Below are 14,945 nucleotides of genomic sequence, written 5' to 3'. Positions count from 1 at the left end.
GAGCAAGAGCCATCCTATATAATATTATTTTTTTGCAAAACACTGCAGAATTTTAATCGAAATCTCTTTTGAAAATATTGTAAAAAAAATAGCGATTCCTTAAATTTAAATTTTTTTCTTCTTAAAACATAACGTTCTTTCCGTTTTTGCTCATAGAAATTGTTCATTTTAATTCTTATATATTTTAATATTAAAATCCACCATTTTAAATGTGCACATAATCGTGTACATAGAATTTCAAAACCAAATAATCTTTAAATTAAATGCAAGTCAATTATTATTTTTCAGAATAACCCAATACAATTATATTTAACTGTCTACATGAGTACTTCGTTCATGCCATAGTAAAGTTATTTCAACTCAATTTAAAATTTCCTCATTATTATAGTCTTGGCGATTGTCAACAAATAGAACCAACAAAAAAAATTTGCATAACAAAACAAAGTATTTTTCATATACTTTTTGTTTTTGTTTTTAATTTAACGTACTACATTGAAAATTCAATGGTTTTCAAAAATGACAATTTCCTTCACAAAATAAATATAGTGAATAACTTTGTATATTTAAAGTAAATGGTTATGGTACATTTTGTACATCGAGTAACCAACGATTTTACGAGTAACAAAGTTATTGAAAAAAAAAAATTGTTCTGCTAGTGTTGAAACTTTATTTTTTGTACAAGTATAAAATAGTTTTATTTTTAAATTTTCGTAGAGCATCAATTACCACCACCAAAACCATGATGATAGGGTCACGTTTATTTCAGATTTAGATGTTTAAATAATGTTATGCGATTGTTTTTGTTTTTTACAAGGTTTATTTGCATTTCAACTCTTTCTTTTTTTTTTTTTTTTTTGGAGTGTATACACTTAAAATAAAGTTTAACAAAATTTCAAAAAAAAAAAGTTATAGGTGAGGTAAACAATACTGCTGATTTAGTTTTGATTCACTGATACTTAAATTGCATTTGGATTATTTTTTTTTCTATTATTGCTGCTTTTGTTGTTATTAAGGTAGACATTTAAAAAGTTTAACAAAGAATAAATTAATATTGCGATGGCGGTGAGCAATTGTTTGCTCTTGTACTCGTTTTATTTTTATTTTATTTAATTAAATCTTATTTTATTACTTTGTTATGTCCGAGAATAATGTTTGTGAAAGGTTTGTTTTGTATTTTTATTTTAATTTGCACGCAATAAGCATTTAATTTTTTTTTATTAAACTGTTTTCATTTTATTTGAAATAATTTTTAAGAACATAAAAATTTATTTTATTATACTTATTAAAAAAAAATTTAAAAAGTGAAAAACTTGAGAATACAAATAAGTTTTTTTTTTATCAATTATTCTGAAAAAAATGCTTAAAATAAATTCGGCAATTTTCAAATTTTCATAGTTCGGTCGCCGCGCAATTAAAACAATTAAATTTAATTTATGACTTCAAATTTATTTTACGATCAATTTAAATAAATTTAATTTAAAATTTTTCTCTAAGACATTTAATAGTTTTATATTTTTAGATTTTTGAATTAATTAAGAAATTGTTTAGAGTTTATTACGTTTTGATTTCATGTTTCATGATTTCAAAGACAAAATATGCAAACCATACCAAAAATAAGCAATAAGTTCCCATGTAAATTATTATTGGGAATAATTGAAAAGTACTTATGGATAATTACAGTTGGAATATTTTGCTAATTTCAGAAATTATGACGATATTTTATCCAGTTTTGAATGCAAAGTTTTATATTTTAAAATTATAGATTTTCAATATTGAAATTATTTTCTATAAAACAAAACCGGCTAAGTCAAAAAACCTAAATATAACCAATTTTATAAAAATTAATTCATCTCCGTATTAAAATTTGTAATCTTGCAAAATTTGGTTCAGTTCGGCTAATTTTTCGAATTAAATTTTAATTGCTTATTCAGTTCAAATTTAATTGTTCAAATTGAGCTATTTATTGCCACAAAAATATTGTTTAAAATGACCGCAATTGATTTTGAATTCATTATATGAATTTGGTTTAAATTATAAGTCATGTTATTAAAACAAACTCAGCAATTTGGTTAAATTTTATGAGAGAGACTTAAGAAATTTCTATATGTTAGTCAAGAATTTAAGTTCAACAATGGTGCATCGTCCTTCAGAGATTTAAGATTTTTGATCTGAAATATCTTAATTTTAATATGCCAATAATCTGAAATACAATATATTGCAGTAACACGTCATAATAAATTTCAATTTAAGGGGATAAAAGAAATAACAATTTAGAATTTAGAAATATTTCATATAACCGTCAAAATTTACGCTAAAATTCATTTAAATTGTTTCTTTTTATAAAAACATCAATTTTAATTTTTTCACTTATTTTCTTAAAAAATAAAACTCATAAAAAAGTGAAAATAATTTTTATTAGTCATACGTGAACTTATAACAAAATAATAAAAATAAATTTGATTTCAAAAATTGAACTGTTTTTATGTAAAACTATATAAGATAACATACATATATACAAACATAGGATTACGTAACGTATTTAAAACGAAGGAATTTGAAAACATAAACTAGAGTTTTTTATACTTTGTACTTTTAAAACAAATAAAATACATAAAATGTACTTGTAAACCAAAATAAAATTCATTTCTATTATTTGAAGGTTTTTCCTAAAAAAAAAATTGTTGTATGAAGTTCTTCGAATATGAAGGAACAAAAAAAAAATATGCATGTACCATCACCATGTACAAATACCATTAATATTAAGTTACCTTAAAACATCAACCCCTTTTTTGCATCAATTCTTTCGTTTTTACTTTAGAAAATAGTGCGAGAATAAAAAACCATAAATCCCTAACATGCTTCTCTACAATTTTTTTTTCAGTTGTGTAACTTTGGTTCTGTTGGTTTCTCTTAAATTATTTATTTTATCATGGTAGTAAAAAATGCAACAGAGAACACAAAAACATGAGGAAATACAACAAATATTTAAAAATTTTTAGTTAGTCAAGTGAATAGTGGGATATTGGTGGGAATAAAGTAAAATATTCAAAGGAAGAGCTATATAAAATAAGTGTGAACAATCAATCTCAGAATCAAAAACTAAAAATTGAAAATTCGAAAAAAAACAAAGAAATCTGGAAATATTTTTATATTATTTAAGCCAAAACTTTGTTGAGAATTGTAGCAATTGATTTTAAGAAATTGAATAGCAAATCCAGCATTTTCGATTAATCGAATTCGATTTCGTTAATATAAAAATAAACGTGAACTCCTCCTCTAAATTTCAATACTTAAGAAACCTTTATATTTTTAAGCTGTGTGATTGAGTACAATACTGCATGTTTTGCTATGAAGCCATGTATGACTGATTCAATCCTGAGTCATCTACTTTAAACAAAAGTATAATCTTATATCGTAAAATTTTATTAAAGTTAAGAATGGGGAAACAATTTAATTATACGGACTCATTTCTGTACAGTTATTTGTATAAGAAAATTTCTTTCGGATTTTCATTTTATGATGGTTCACATAAAGTATAACAGGGATTTCCATTTTATACTAACCATGAATTCATGGAAATTTAGTTTACTTATAGTATTAAAATATTTAAGGTTAGGATAGTTTTGGTACTTTACAAATTTATTAACATACAAGACATGTTCTCTTTCTTTCTAAAACAAAAAAAAAAGGTAAAAAATTGGAACTAAAAATTTTCAATTTAATTTAATTTTTTTTTTTTTACACACATTTTGCAATCTTCTACACAAAAACTAAGAAATTTTTATTTTTGAAGCACAAATTTCAGAAGGAGGCTAAGCGTGAAATTAGAATTTTCTTGCATCTTTACCTTTAACTTAATTAATAAAAAAATTTAATTATAAATTTAAAAATAATTTTAATTGAAAAGGACAAGATCTTAGAAGGAATCTTGGAAATTATAGTATAAAAGATTTTTGTATAACAGTTTTCAAACAAATCTTTTATTAAAAATATTTAATTATAAAATATTAAAAATTAAAATTGTTAATGTTTTAAATTTATTTAAACTCACTTGTATTAGTATATAAAAACTACATAGATTTTATGATACCCATGCAGTAGTGCCATGTTATATAACACTATATAAATTAAAAATAAATTATCAGTTGAGTAGCATGAAATTTCCGAAATCAAAACCTTTATTTCTAGCTGGAAGATGTGAATAACTCTTTAATTGAGAAAACTGTTTACATTTTTAAAAATAGAGCAATCCTTAATAATACCGTTTGAAAATGAAAACCGGACAATACTGACAGGCATGCAGTAGAGTGATAATCAGCTGACCAATTGTTTTTAATAATATTTAATCGCTTGTCACTAATATTTTTATACAGATCTTACCCATCATGACACATACTTATGTAGCCAAGAAGCTCACTCAGTTCATTTGTAGAATAAATATGAAAATAAGTATATTAGTAGTAGTAAGCTAAGAACAGAAATTTTGTAATCTGAAGTTAATTTTTAAACTGGAAACTATTTCCAAAATCTAAATCAATCACAATTAAGGTATTGTTTTGGAACATAATTTTACTCATCTGAATTTTTAATTTTAGTTTCTCACCCATACATTCATAAGTATACTAATTTATTCTTCACATAATTTCTAATAATCTAATTTATACTCATTGTGCGATATTAGGTGGTTTACTTACAATTTTTTTTCTAAATTAAAATGTTCTTTGACTAGTTTAATTTATTTTTTTTACGTGATCGGGAGAACCTTTGTGTTTATAGAAAAAAAATACATCTATTCTATTTATTCAAATTCATCTTTCTTATCACAAGTTTTCTCATTTTATTATTATAATACACAATATACCATACCAGTGCAATAAAATCAAATTCCCAAATTCTCATAACAATCCAAAAAAAAAAAATCTTTTTTTTTTTTTAAAATGTTTAAAGAGAATTTCTGTCTAGTGATTTTCAAATACAAGAGAAAATAATTTAAAAAAAAAAAACAAGTTAATGGGAACAATAAGAAACAAAACCCATTTACTACTACTTTTACTACTTTTGTGTCCACAAATTTCATATTTTCAGCACGTCGTCTGGTTAAACTGGTCTGTACATATTTTAAAGTTTAACAGTTTAAAAAAAAATGAAGGAAAAAAAAAATTAACAAAAATCAATTTCTCATTCCGTTCTTCGTTTACTTTATAACTAAAAATATAATAAGTATATGCCCGTACATTATTCTTACAAAAGGGTTGCCGTGTCAAGGAAATTTATAAAGATGTATATTAAACATCTAGAGTAATTTGATAATACAAAATTTGAGTATGACTTCTGTTTTGTGACTCCAAAGTAATATGATTTTTGAATGAAAAACGAGAATTATAAAAACAATATAAAAATACCGTAATATGCAGCAAATTTTATTTATTATACGAAGGTATAAAACTTAATTAAATGTGATTTTATTATTATTAAAAAAGTTTAAATTTTTTCCAGATTTATTGCATATTGACCTTTTTCCACTTTCCCAATTGGCCTTACAATTATTTAAACATTAGAAATCCTTACATTTCGTAAACCAAAACAAATTAAAAAATAGTTATTTTGCTGCAAATAGAGTTGAATTATAACAAACTACATAACAAAATATTAGCTTGGGAATCGATTACATTATTCAATTAAGTAAAAATTACTGTAACAACTTAATATTAGCGTAATTTGATTCAATTAATATCAATACAACTATACAAATCTAACTAGAAATTACTGTTGTATAAAAATAGTTTTTAAAATTTTAATTAATGACGATCTATGGCGTATGCCACGTACTTAAGTACACAACCCCAAGTGGTAATTAATTAATGCATATTGCCTAGTTGTAATAAAATTTTATATAATTGCATTTAATTATGTGTATTAAAATTTATTAGGTACTAGTTTAATTTAAGAGTTTATATTGTTATAATAAGGTGCCAAATAAGTAATATCAATTATCATACTATTAACTTTTAATAATTGTTTATTATTTAAAATTAGATTTAAATTAATATAATTGTATAAATGTTTTATTTTTAAATTAATTACAACTTTAACGAATATTTATAGTTTGGTATTAAGGTTCTGTTATTATATTGACACGATGGTTCATAACATATTTATAGTACAGTTACGCTGACATCCAAAAACAATATGTTATAGAATCGATCAATCAACATTTGCGGCAATTAAAGATGACAAAACTTGTTTTACTCTCACATTACTTTCATATATGTCATACTCGTTATATTTTCACAGTTGACTGCTATACAATGGCTATCTACTTATTGGTCTTAACATGTGTGTGAACAGTGTATGTTTAATTGGAGTTCATTTAGCACTATGCGATGTGTATACATACGTTTGAACATAAGAGATTTGCTATTTATAATAGTAAGCATGTTATTGTAAAAATAAGGAACTTATTTCATATCTTCAAATTAACTTTTATTTTTCAGACAATTGGTAACTCGTAGTCTTATTTTTTATAGTAATTCCCGATCTACTTTTTAATAAACAGAAAAATAAATTCAACTGCAATAATTTTAATGTTGGCCAAAACAAATAACAGTTATTACTTAAGTTAATCCGAACATGCATTTATAATGTCTTTAAGAAAATTTATTGAATTTTTTATATAAATTTTTTTTGTTATACTTATAATATTTTTCTCTGATACGGTATTTTCTTTTTACTCTTTTTATACATTACTTAAAAAAATATTGATGGTACTTTTCTCATATATAACAGTTTATTTTTTTGTGTGTTTCTCTACTTTTCTATTTATTTTTCTTTTACTATGCTCAATAATTATTTTTTGCTTTTCTTATAGTTTTTTCGGTTGCGCTATTTTTCTATTTATGGTTCAATGATATTAGTTAGTTTTGTTAAGTGAACTGATGATGGCGATGCTTGTTTTTAATAGTTATATGGCACGATATATTGTTGATGGTGATAGAAGATTTCATACATTGCATCATATTCGATTTGAATTAAATATTTTGTTTTTTTTTTGGTAATGCAATTTTTGTTCATTTTTTTTTATTTTAAAGTCTTAAAACAAAAATTTAAGATAAAGTAACGGATATTAACAACAAAAAAAAAACTTAGTGAATAACGACTAAATGTGAATGTATGCATGTTTACTTACATAGAATTTAGTGTGTTATTACTATTAGTAGAGGAGTATCATATAGGTACACGAGAAATTAACGAGGAAAAACGATAATATTATTGTGTCTTTATTGCGTTTTTGCGTTTGTTGCTCAAAAATTTATGGTCAAGTTGTTGTACTAATTTTTTTTGTTATACGAGTACATATTGTTTATTATTCCATTTCTTTATCGTTGTGCCAATTTTATTTTATTATGAATTATTGTACTTTTAATTTGTGTTATTACGAATTACATAATCTTAATCTATAGCTTAAAGGTAAGAGTACATAAAGCGTTTTTAGTTATATATACATAAAACAAATGTATGTATATGAATGTATAACAGTTAGTCTGAATTTAATAATTTTATATTTTCTGCTTTATGATTCAAAACAAAAACAGAAAGAAAAATATGCTAACAAATAAAAACATAAAATTTAATTTCACGTTTTCCTTGTTCTTTACCTGAACAAACCCTACGGGAAGGCATCATATTGGAGGTGTTATAAAATAAAACCATAAAAGAAAAATAAAATTAAAATGCTTTGAAATTTTTGTTTTTTTCTTTTCGTTTGTCATTTTGTGTTTTAAGAATTCGAGTTTCATCCAACTGAGTCCAATTGAAAGAAAAAAAGAAAAGTGTTTTTTTTACAATTTTTAATTTATAAAAAAAATTGAAATTTATTGCGAATAATCACGTTTTATTTGGCGGGGGACACGCGGTGTTTAGTTTTTATTTTATAGTGGTATAGCGACATTGCGTACAACAAACTGAAAAAAATTGCCCTCTTTTTCTGTTTTAAGAATTACTTGGTTTTAAATATTCAATAACATTTCATTCTGTGACTTTAAGGACAAATTTCCTAACTCGAGAAAAACATGTTGCGAGTGAATTTAATTTAAACGGTGAACAAAATTTTTAGATTGATTTTTTGATTAAATTTAAAACTACTGTGGATAGATATATTCTTCAAATTTTGACGGAATATAAATCATGGAATTAGCTGCAAAATTAGGGACTACTAAACTTCATTAACTTGCTAAAGTTTTAAGCTAAACTGGATTTACTTGGCTTGTAACTACTTTGATTTAAAATGTTATAATACATACATGACTTTATTAAGTATTAAAAGATTTACTTTACTTAATAACACTTAATAATTTCATTCACTGAATAACACTAAGAAAATTTAATAACTAGCCCTTGAACTGGCTATTTATGAATTTTTAGCTCTTATAAGAAAGTAGTATTAAAATTATAATTAAGTATATATGAAGTTGCGTTTATCGATTATTAGTCAACTGTTAATCAAATGAATTAATACTTCCTCGGTAAGCAAACCCTTTAAGTGGAGCCTGAGAGATTTCAAAGATCAATGTAAACTCTTATTTTACAACGGACTAAAAGTTTATGATAGCAATATTATAAGTAAATAATTATAGTTTAATAAGCAATTGACAAATTATTAAAAAGCGAAATTGATTTTTGATCCTTAAGCATTTAAATTAAATATAACACTTAAATTCAGTAAATAAACACTCTTATACAATGTTGAACGTCTATGACACAGTCATCGAAAAATTATTTTAAATTTTCCAATAATTTTTTTAAATTTTTTTTTGTAATTAGCGGAAGAATGTTCCATACAATTAGCTGAATTAATTTCCGATAGAAATTATTATAGAAAATTCCTTTTTCCACATTTTAATTTTTTTTACTCAATATTTTTATTTCGTTTAGTTTTTTGTTTCTAATAATTGTAATAGAACTAATTATATTTGATATAATTAGGTAATTATTATTGTAATTAAAGTAATTTCATTTAGATAATATTTATACATACACACATACATTTTAGATAAGTAAAACAAGTAAATTTAGACAATCACATCAAATTCACAACAATAGAATGGGCTTTTGGGATAATCTCAATAAATAAAATTGTTTCGGCTAAAATTTGGCGTACGAATTTTCATAAAAGTGTCAAAGATTTTTCGCTGTACTAATATTAATTTTTGCAAACTCAGATTTTTTCGTAAGAAAATTCGAAGAATTTGTATGTGCTTTATAGTACTATACAGAGAAAAACTTTTGTATTGCACGATTGTTTGAGAGGCGCTTGTGAGCATTAAGTTTTCTATAGTGTTATTACAAAAATTGTATGTTGTATAGCACTATATACTATACATACACAATGCTTTAATTAAGATTTTTGGAATTGATATAGTTCAGCTTTAAATACTCTTCATAAATTTTAATTTTCAAAGGAACTGTGTTCTATTATTTCATTTATAACAAGGAAAATTTACGAATTAATTACAAAGATGTTCTTGAATCATAAACAAGTATGCTGTGCTAAAGAATACTCTTAAAATTAAAATTTTTTTTTGCTCTTAAAATTAAATTTTTATTATTTAATATTACAATAATGAAACAAAGATCTGAGACTCAATATAAATAAAATATTCAAAATGGAAAATTATTTAATAAAAATTTAAAATATTTTCCATTTCTATAATAAATTAATAATTTATAATTATATTAAACTTTTATTTTAATAAAAAATCCTAAACGGATATCCTTCTCATAATTTATTAAAATTACTACCATTTTTTTAATTCTTGCAATTCCAAACAAACAATGTTTTAACAATGACCCGACTAAATATATTAATTTTTGTAAAATTTAATATTTCCTTTGAAAATCTTAGTTAGTGCTTTTCTTGCATTGTTTGCCTAATCTCTTACCGTATAAGATTTTAATTTTGATAAATTATATAATTAATAAATTTAAAATCAATTTATTTACATGCAATTCTATCTACATAATTCTATTTTCCGTTAATATACAAGAGTTTTCAGCTCGGTATGATTTTACAATATGTATTAATGTAAGTAATCGGATTGGAAATCTCTTTTTTTTCCTGAAAATTAAACATTTCAATTATTTATATTAACATTGAATGCCTAACAGATAACATTCAATGTACAACTAAATAATGACTTAACTATTCATGTCATTATTTATTAAGATAAAAGATATACCGTTATTATCTGCTTATCTTACCAGTTATATAATAATTTACTTGTTTAATATACCCACTCTTTATATATTCACCTTTCTAAAATAAATCTATGTGTATTATATTAGTATGTTTATTTATATACAATATTAATTTCGATTCATTAAATACTTTTATTTATTTTGAAAGTTCTAAATTATTTCTTTATAGATATTTCAGTTTGTATACTTGTAAATGAAAAATGATTTTTTCTTCATTAATTTTACCTGTCATTTTACTCTTACAATAGCAATTAATTTTTGCTGGTATTATCCATATTTAGTTTAACCGTAAATATTCAACTGTAAATGGTTTTTATGTACATATACTTATGTATTAAATGATAATAAAAATAAATGTAATTCCTATTACTTATTATTGTGATTTTTAGTTTTTAAACCAGTTTCGTAATTGTAAGCAACAAAACGAAAAAGAAAAAAATAACTTTTTTCCGATTCGAAATTGAACAAATTTTCGAACATCATCACCGCATACATTTATAAAAGAAAAAAAAGCAAATATGAGAAATGAAAATGTTGTGCCTTACGTGCAGATTGCCACAACTTCTATACTAAATTACTGTAACTGAAAAAATGTTTATTTTCTGATTAAATAAATTCCGAACACCCAATCCACTTAAACTTCTTAAATTGAATGAAAATTATTTGAATATTTTAGCAGAAAATTGCACTTATGCAAGAGTGCTGAATTCACATACTTATGAAGAAGAAATTGATGCAATTTATTTGTCATATCCTTGTATCTGAAGCGTAAGTTCTCTTGCGGATGATCTGAAGATATGGAAGCCTAAAAATTTCTGGATGGAATTTTAAATTCAACTGATTAGGGAACGTTTAAGGTATCCGCCTTAATTTCTTTTGTAATTTGAAAATAATAAATTTTTTCATAATTTTGAGACATCGTTCCTTTATTCTTTGTGTGTCTTCTTGCATATATTTGTAACTTTCGTACACATAATTTTCGCCAAATATTAATTGTATATTTTGAAATGGTTTTTCTTGTTTTCCTTGAAAAATTACTTTTTTGAGTTACTACAGTTTATTAGCAACAATACATTATATTTGTAAATTCATATGAGTACCTACTATAATAGTATAAAGATAGTTAAATCTTTTTTATAGAAAATAATTTGTAAAAACCAGAATTTCTTGAAGATTTTTTTTAAGTCAAGATATTGGACTTGTTGTTTAATTCAAACTTTATTATTTAAACGAGTTTCTTTAAGTCTTGAAATAAATACAAACTTTGTTATGTACTATGAGTAGCTGTTTTAGGTTAATCTTAGTTATAGTCTTTGTTTCTGTGTTCTTTTTTTCTAACAAATTTAAAAATAATGTTGTTGTTCTAATAATAGAGAAAGAGAGAGGCACATCGTATGACATATGAATTTATTAGTTCTCTTGTTAATTTAAAAACATGTGACTCTTTTTGTTTTTAAATATTTTTAAGTGCCCCCTTGTATTTAAAGTGTTTTATAATTAATGATTAACTAGTTTAAAAATGAACTTTTTTAATCTTTTATGTTAGTATGTTTTATTGGTTTTAAAATTAATGAAATAAAATAGACATTACCGGTTTTTTAGAAAAAAAAGAGTATGACAAAGAAAAAATCAGTTTAAATCATTTTCTCAGAGAAAATAATGAAAATAATTTGGGTACTTTTAGATAATATATTTATGTAACTGAATTATGTATTATTTTAACTATAATATTATTATGGTTATGGGGAATTGTTAAATATTATGTGAGTTTATGTTACATTGAAGTTGTTATTATTTGCGCCAATATATTATGCCATCATGTTATGAGTATATTACAAGTTTGTGTATGTTATTTTTTGCACTTATGTATAATTGTGAATGTGAAATGCCACTTCATTCTAGTGAGTTTTGCTTTAACATAAAATGAGGTCAACGATAGGACAGTAAAAGTCCACTATAAGAATTTGGACCATAAAATTTTTGAAATAAAAAATGCTGACAATCCGATTCTTGAAGTTTCTTGTCGAATGAGAAGAATAGAGTTATTTTTGTGATTGATCTTTGCTCAAACGTGAATCTTAAATTTAGAATCTTAATTTTTTCTACACCAGGAAAAAATATAAATTATTGCGGAACGATTTTTGCATAATTTTTTAACATTTTGAAAAAAAAATTTGAAGAAATTATTATACGATTCTGGTTGTTTTTTCTTCTATCAGCGTTTATTATAGCTGTGACCTGTGTTTGAAGTACGAGGAAAAAATTTACTTTCTTCTTTCTTGACAATGTAGAATTCTTTGTTTGTTTCATATTTTACTTAAACAGTACGTTTTATTTTCATACGAAAATCAAAAGTTTTTTTTAATTTAAACACTTACTTAGCCGAAAATAATATAATTAAATATTAAAATTAGTTATTTTTAAAATTTTTTATTAATGATTTTTTTATTTTTTTCTTTTTAGGTAAGTTTTACATCAATAATTATTGGCTTGCAAGATTTAATTAATAAGGGTTAAAATTGATTCCATACCAGAAGGCGTATGGGATATGTAAAAAATGAAAAATAAGTTTAATTTACTTAAAAAAACTTTGATTTTATTTTATTTTTGATTGTGATAGTTGTAGCACTTAAAGAATAAATTATTGAAAATATAAATTTCTTAATACACTTTGTATCATGCTATTATACGATATATCTAAGATTCCAAGCCAATTTGACTTATTAATTCTCACAACTTCTAGATAAATATGTGATTGTATGTGATTAAATTAAAATGTAAAAACTTAATTAAATCTCATAATTCAAATGCAAATTAATGTTAATTCGAATAATGATTAATACAGGGTTGCCATGTATACTGCGCAAACTAAATTTCGCACATATTAATTGTAAATAAACTTTAAATGTATAATTCTTATATAAATTTCGATAAATCATAATCATAACGGTCAGGTATGCAAATAGTCTCGTTAAAGGCGTTCATAATACTTGTTTAAAACTATAATAGGCAATACTTCATGTTTTTAAGCCAAAGATTTTCGGTTAAAGACTAAGTTTATAATTTATTATGAATAAAATATAAAAGCATCCAACTTTCAAAATTATTTTCTTAAAACTTAAAATTAGTTTGCCATTAGGTTTCTCAATTTTGAACTATTCTATAAACTTTAAATCTCAATTGAGTTTTGTAACTATGTATATAATTTACTTAATCCAAGGAGAATAGAATAAGAAAAAAAAGTATAGTCAAAACTTTAAATGAATGAAAAATTCTCTTCGAAAAACATTTTCAAAAAATTTTTTTTGAAGTATTAACATGGAATTCCAAATTGCATAGCAAAATATTTTAAAACTTCATAAATATTAAATTCTGATTTTATGTAAGTATAAGAATATTGAAATAAGAAAGTCTTTTTTTTTTGAAGAAAATATTAACTTTTGCATATTATTTATTTATTGCATTTTATATATTCAACTTATAGGGCGCATTCAAGTTCTAGAAACTTTTATTGAATGCCTAAGGGTGTTAATATTCTTTTACGGTTTTATGTTTTGTTTTATGTAAGCTCTTTTAAGTCTAAATACACTGAGGTATATACATACAGGAAATAAACAAAAATAATAATAACAACGATTACATTAACAGAGTGATAAACAAGAAAACTGTATTACTATCGATTGCATAATAGCAATGATAACACAGTGAAATACATTTATATTTAACTATAATTCAAACCAAAATCTGAATTTTAATGGAAAATTTTAATTACAATACTTTTATTGTGTCAAGAATAACAAAATAAGATAGGATTTTTTATTTGTTAGAATATATTAAATCAAAATAGTATTGCCAATTTTATGCATTAATTCAAAATATAAGAAAATGCTCTATATTTAAATAAACATGCTAATGATTCACTTCACTTAATTTGAAACGACATTTAATTAATTGTCAAATCATATGTCAAAAATCAATATACAAATAAATTTACAATTCAAAGCCTATACCTTATGCAAGAATTGAATCCTATTAAAATCGGTTTTCTTTTACATACCAAATTTATAAAATGAGATTAGAAAGTAATCTAAACCTTCTACTTCACTGTAATAAAAAAAATCTTATTTTCAATAAATTTGCATTTCAATTGAATTTTAAAATTTTCCTAATATAAAACAGCAGCATAACTTTTTCCTTGGAAAATATTTTTGTAAATAATAAACAAAAACATAAAATATTAAGCACACACACCCATACAATCTTTTATCTATTTTAGTGTAAACTAGAAACTAAAAACTAAAAAGTTTATCCAAAATAAATTTTATTGAAAAAAAAAAAAAGAAATAGAAATATAAACTTTCATGTAAATATTTACCACATTGTGTGTGTATGTGTACAAGTACAGCTATGATATGCAAGGCGAGTTTATGCCGTTGTACACTTTTATCTAGTTCAACATTATTTTCCAGTGTTTTTATTATTTTTAATAATATTTCTTTATATTTTTTTTTGCGCCGCAATATGCGCGTATATAAGTATTTGCTGTCAAAACAAACCTTGATTCTGACATTTATAGAATCATAAATTTCAATTTATGTTTATTTTTTTTTCTACCCCCTATCTAATACATACAGTTAAATTATATTAGGTAATATTTTGTTGTAAAATTGTAACATTACTTTTTAATATTG

The 14,945-nt window shown here is 23.3% G+C and overlaps 1 protein-coding gene across 10 annotated transcripts in view; it reads left to right on the top strand.

The window, feature by feature from the left end:
• LOC129610344 (anaphase-promoting complex subunit cdh1-like) overlaps positions 1-13,349 on the top strand; it is a 141,572-nt gene extending 128,223 nt beyond the window's left edge. For 9 of the 10 annotated variants that reach the window (XM_055522895.1, XM_055522897.1, XM_055522898.1 and 6 more), the window contains one exon: positions 12,723-13,349. In XM_055522895.1, coding sequence (XP_055378870.1) covers positions 12,723-12,771 — 49 coding nt within the window. In that variant the 3' untranslated portion in view covers positions 12,772-13,349. Of the gene's footprint in view, positions 1-12,717 lie in introns of all 10 variants that reach the window. The other variant, XM_055522899.1, reaches the window with a different exon arrangement.
• The last annotated feature ends 1,596 nt before the right edge of the window (positions 13,350-14,945 follow it).

This window comes from Condylostylus longicornis, unplaced genomic scaffold (genome assembly GCF_029603195.1).
Source record: "Condylostylus longicornis isolate FDR11 unplaced genomic scaffold, ASM2960319v2 ptg000044l, whole genome shotgun sequence".
In the NCBI taxonomy this organism is placed as follows: Eukaryota; Metazoa; Arthropoda; class Insecta; order Diptera; family Dolichopodidae; genus Condylostylus; species Condylostylus longicornis.
This window is presented reverse-complemented; position numbering and strand designations above follow the sequence as displayed.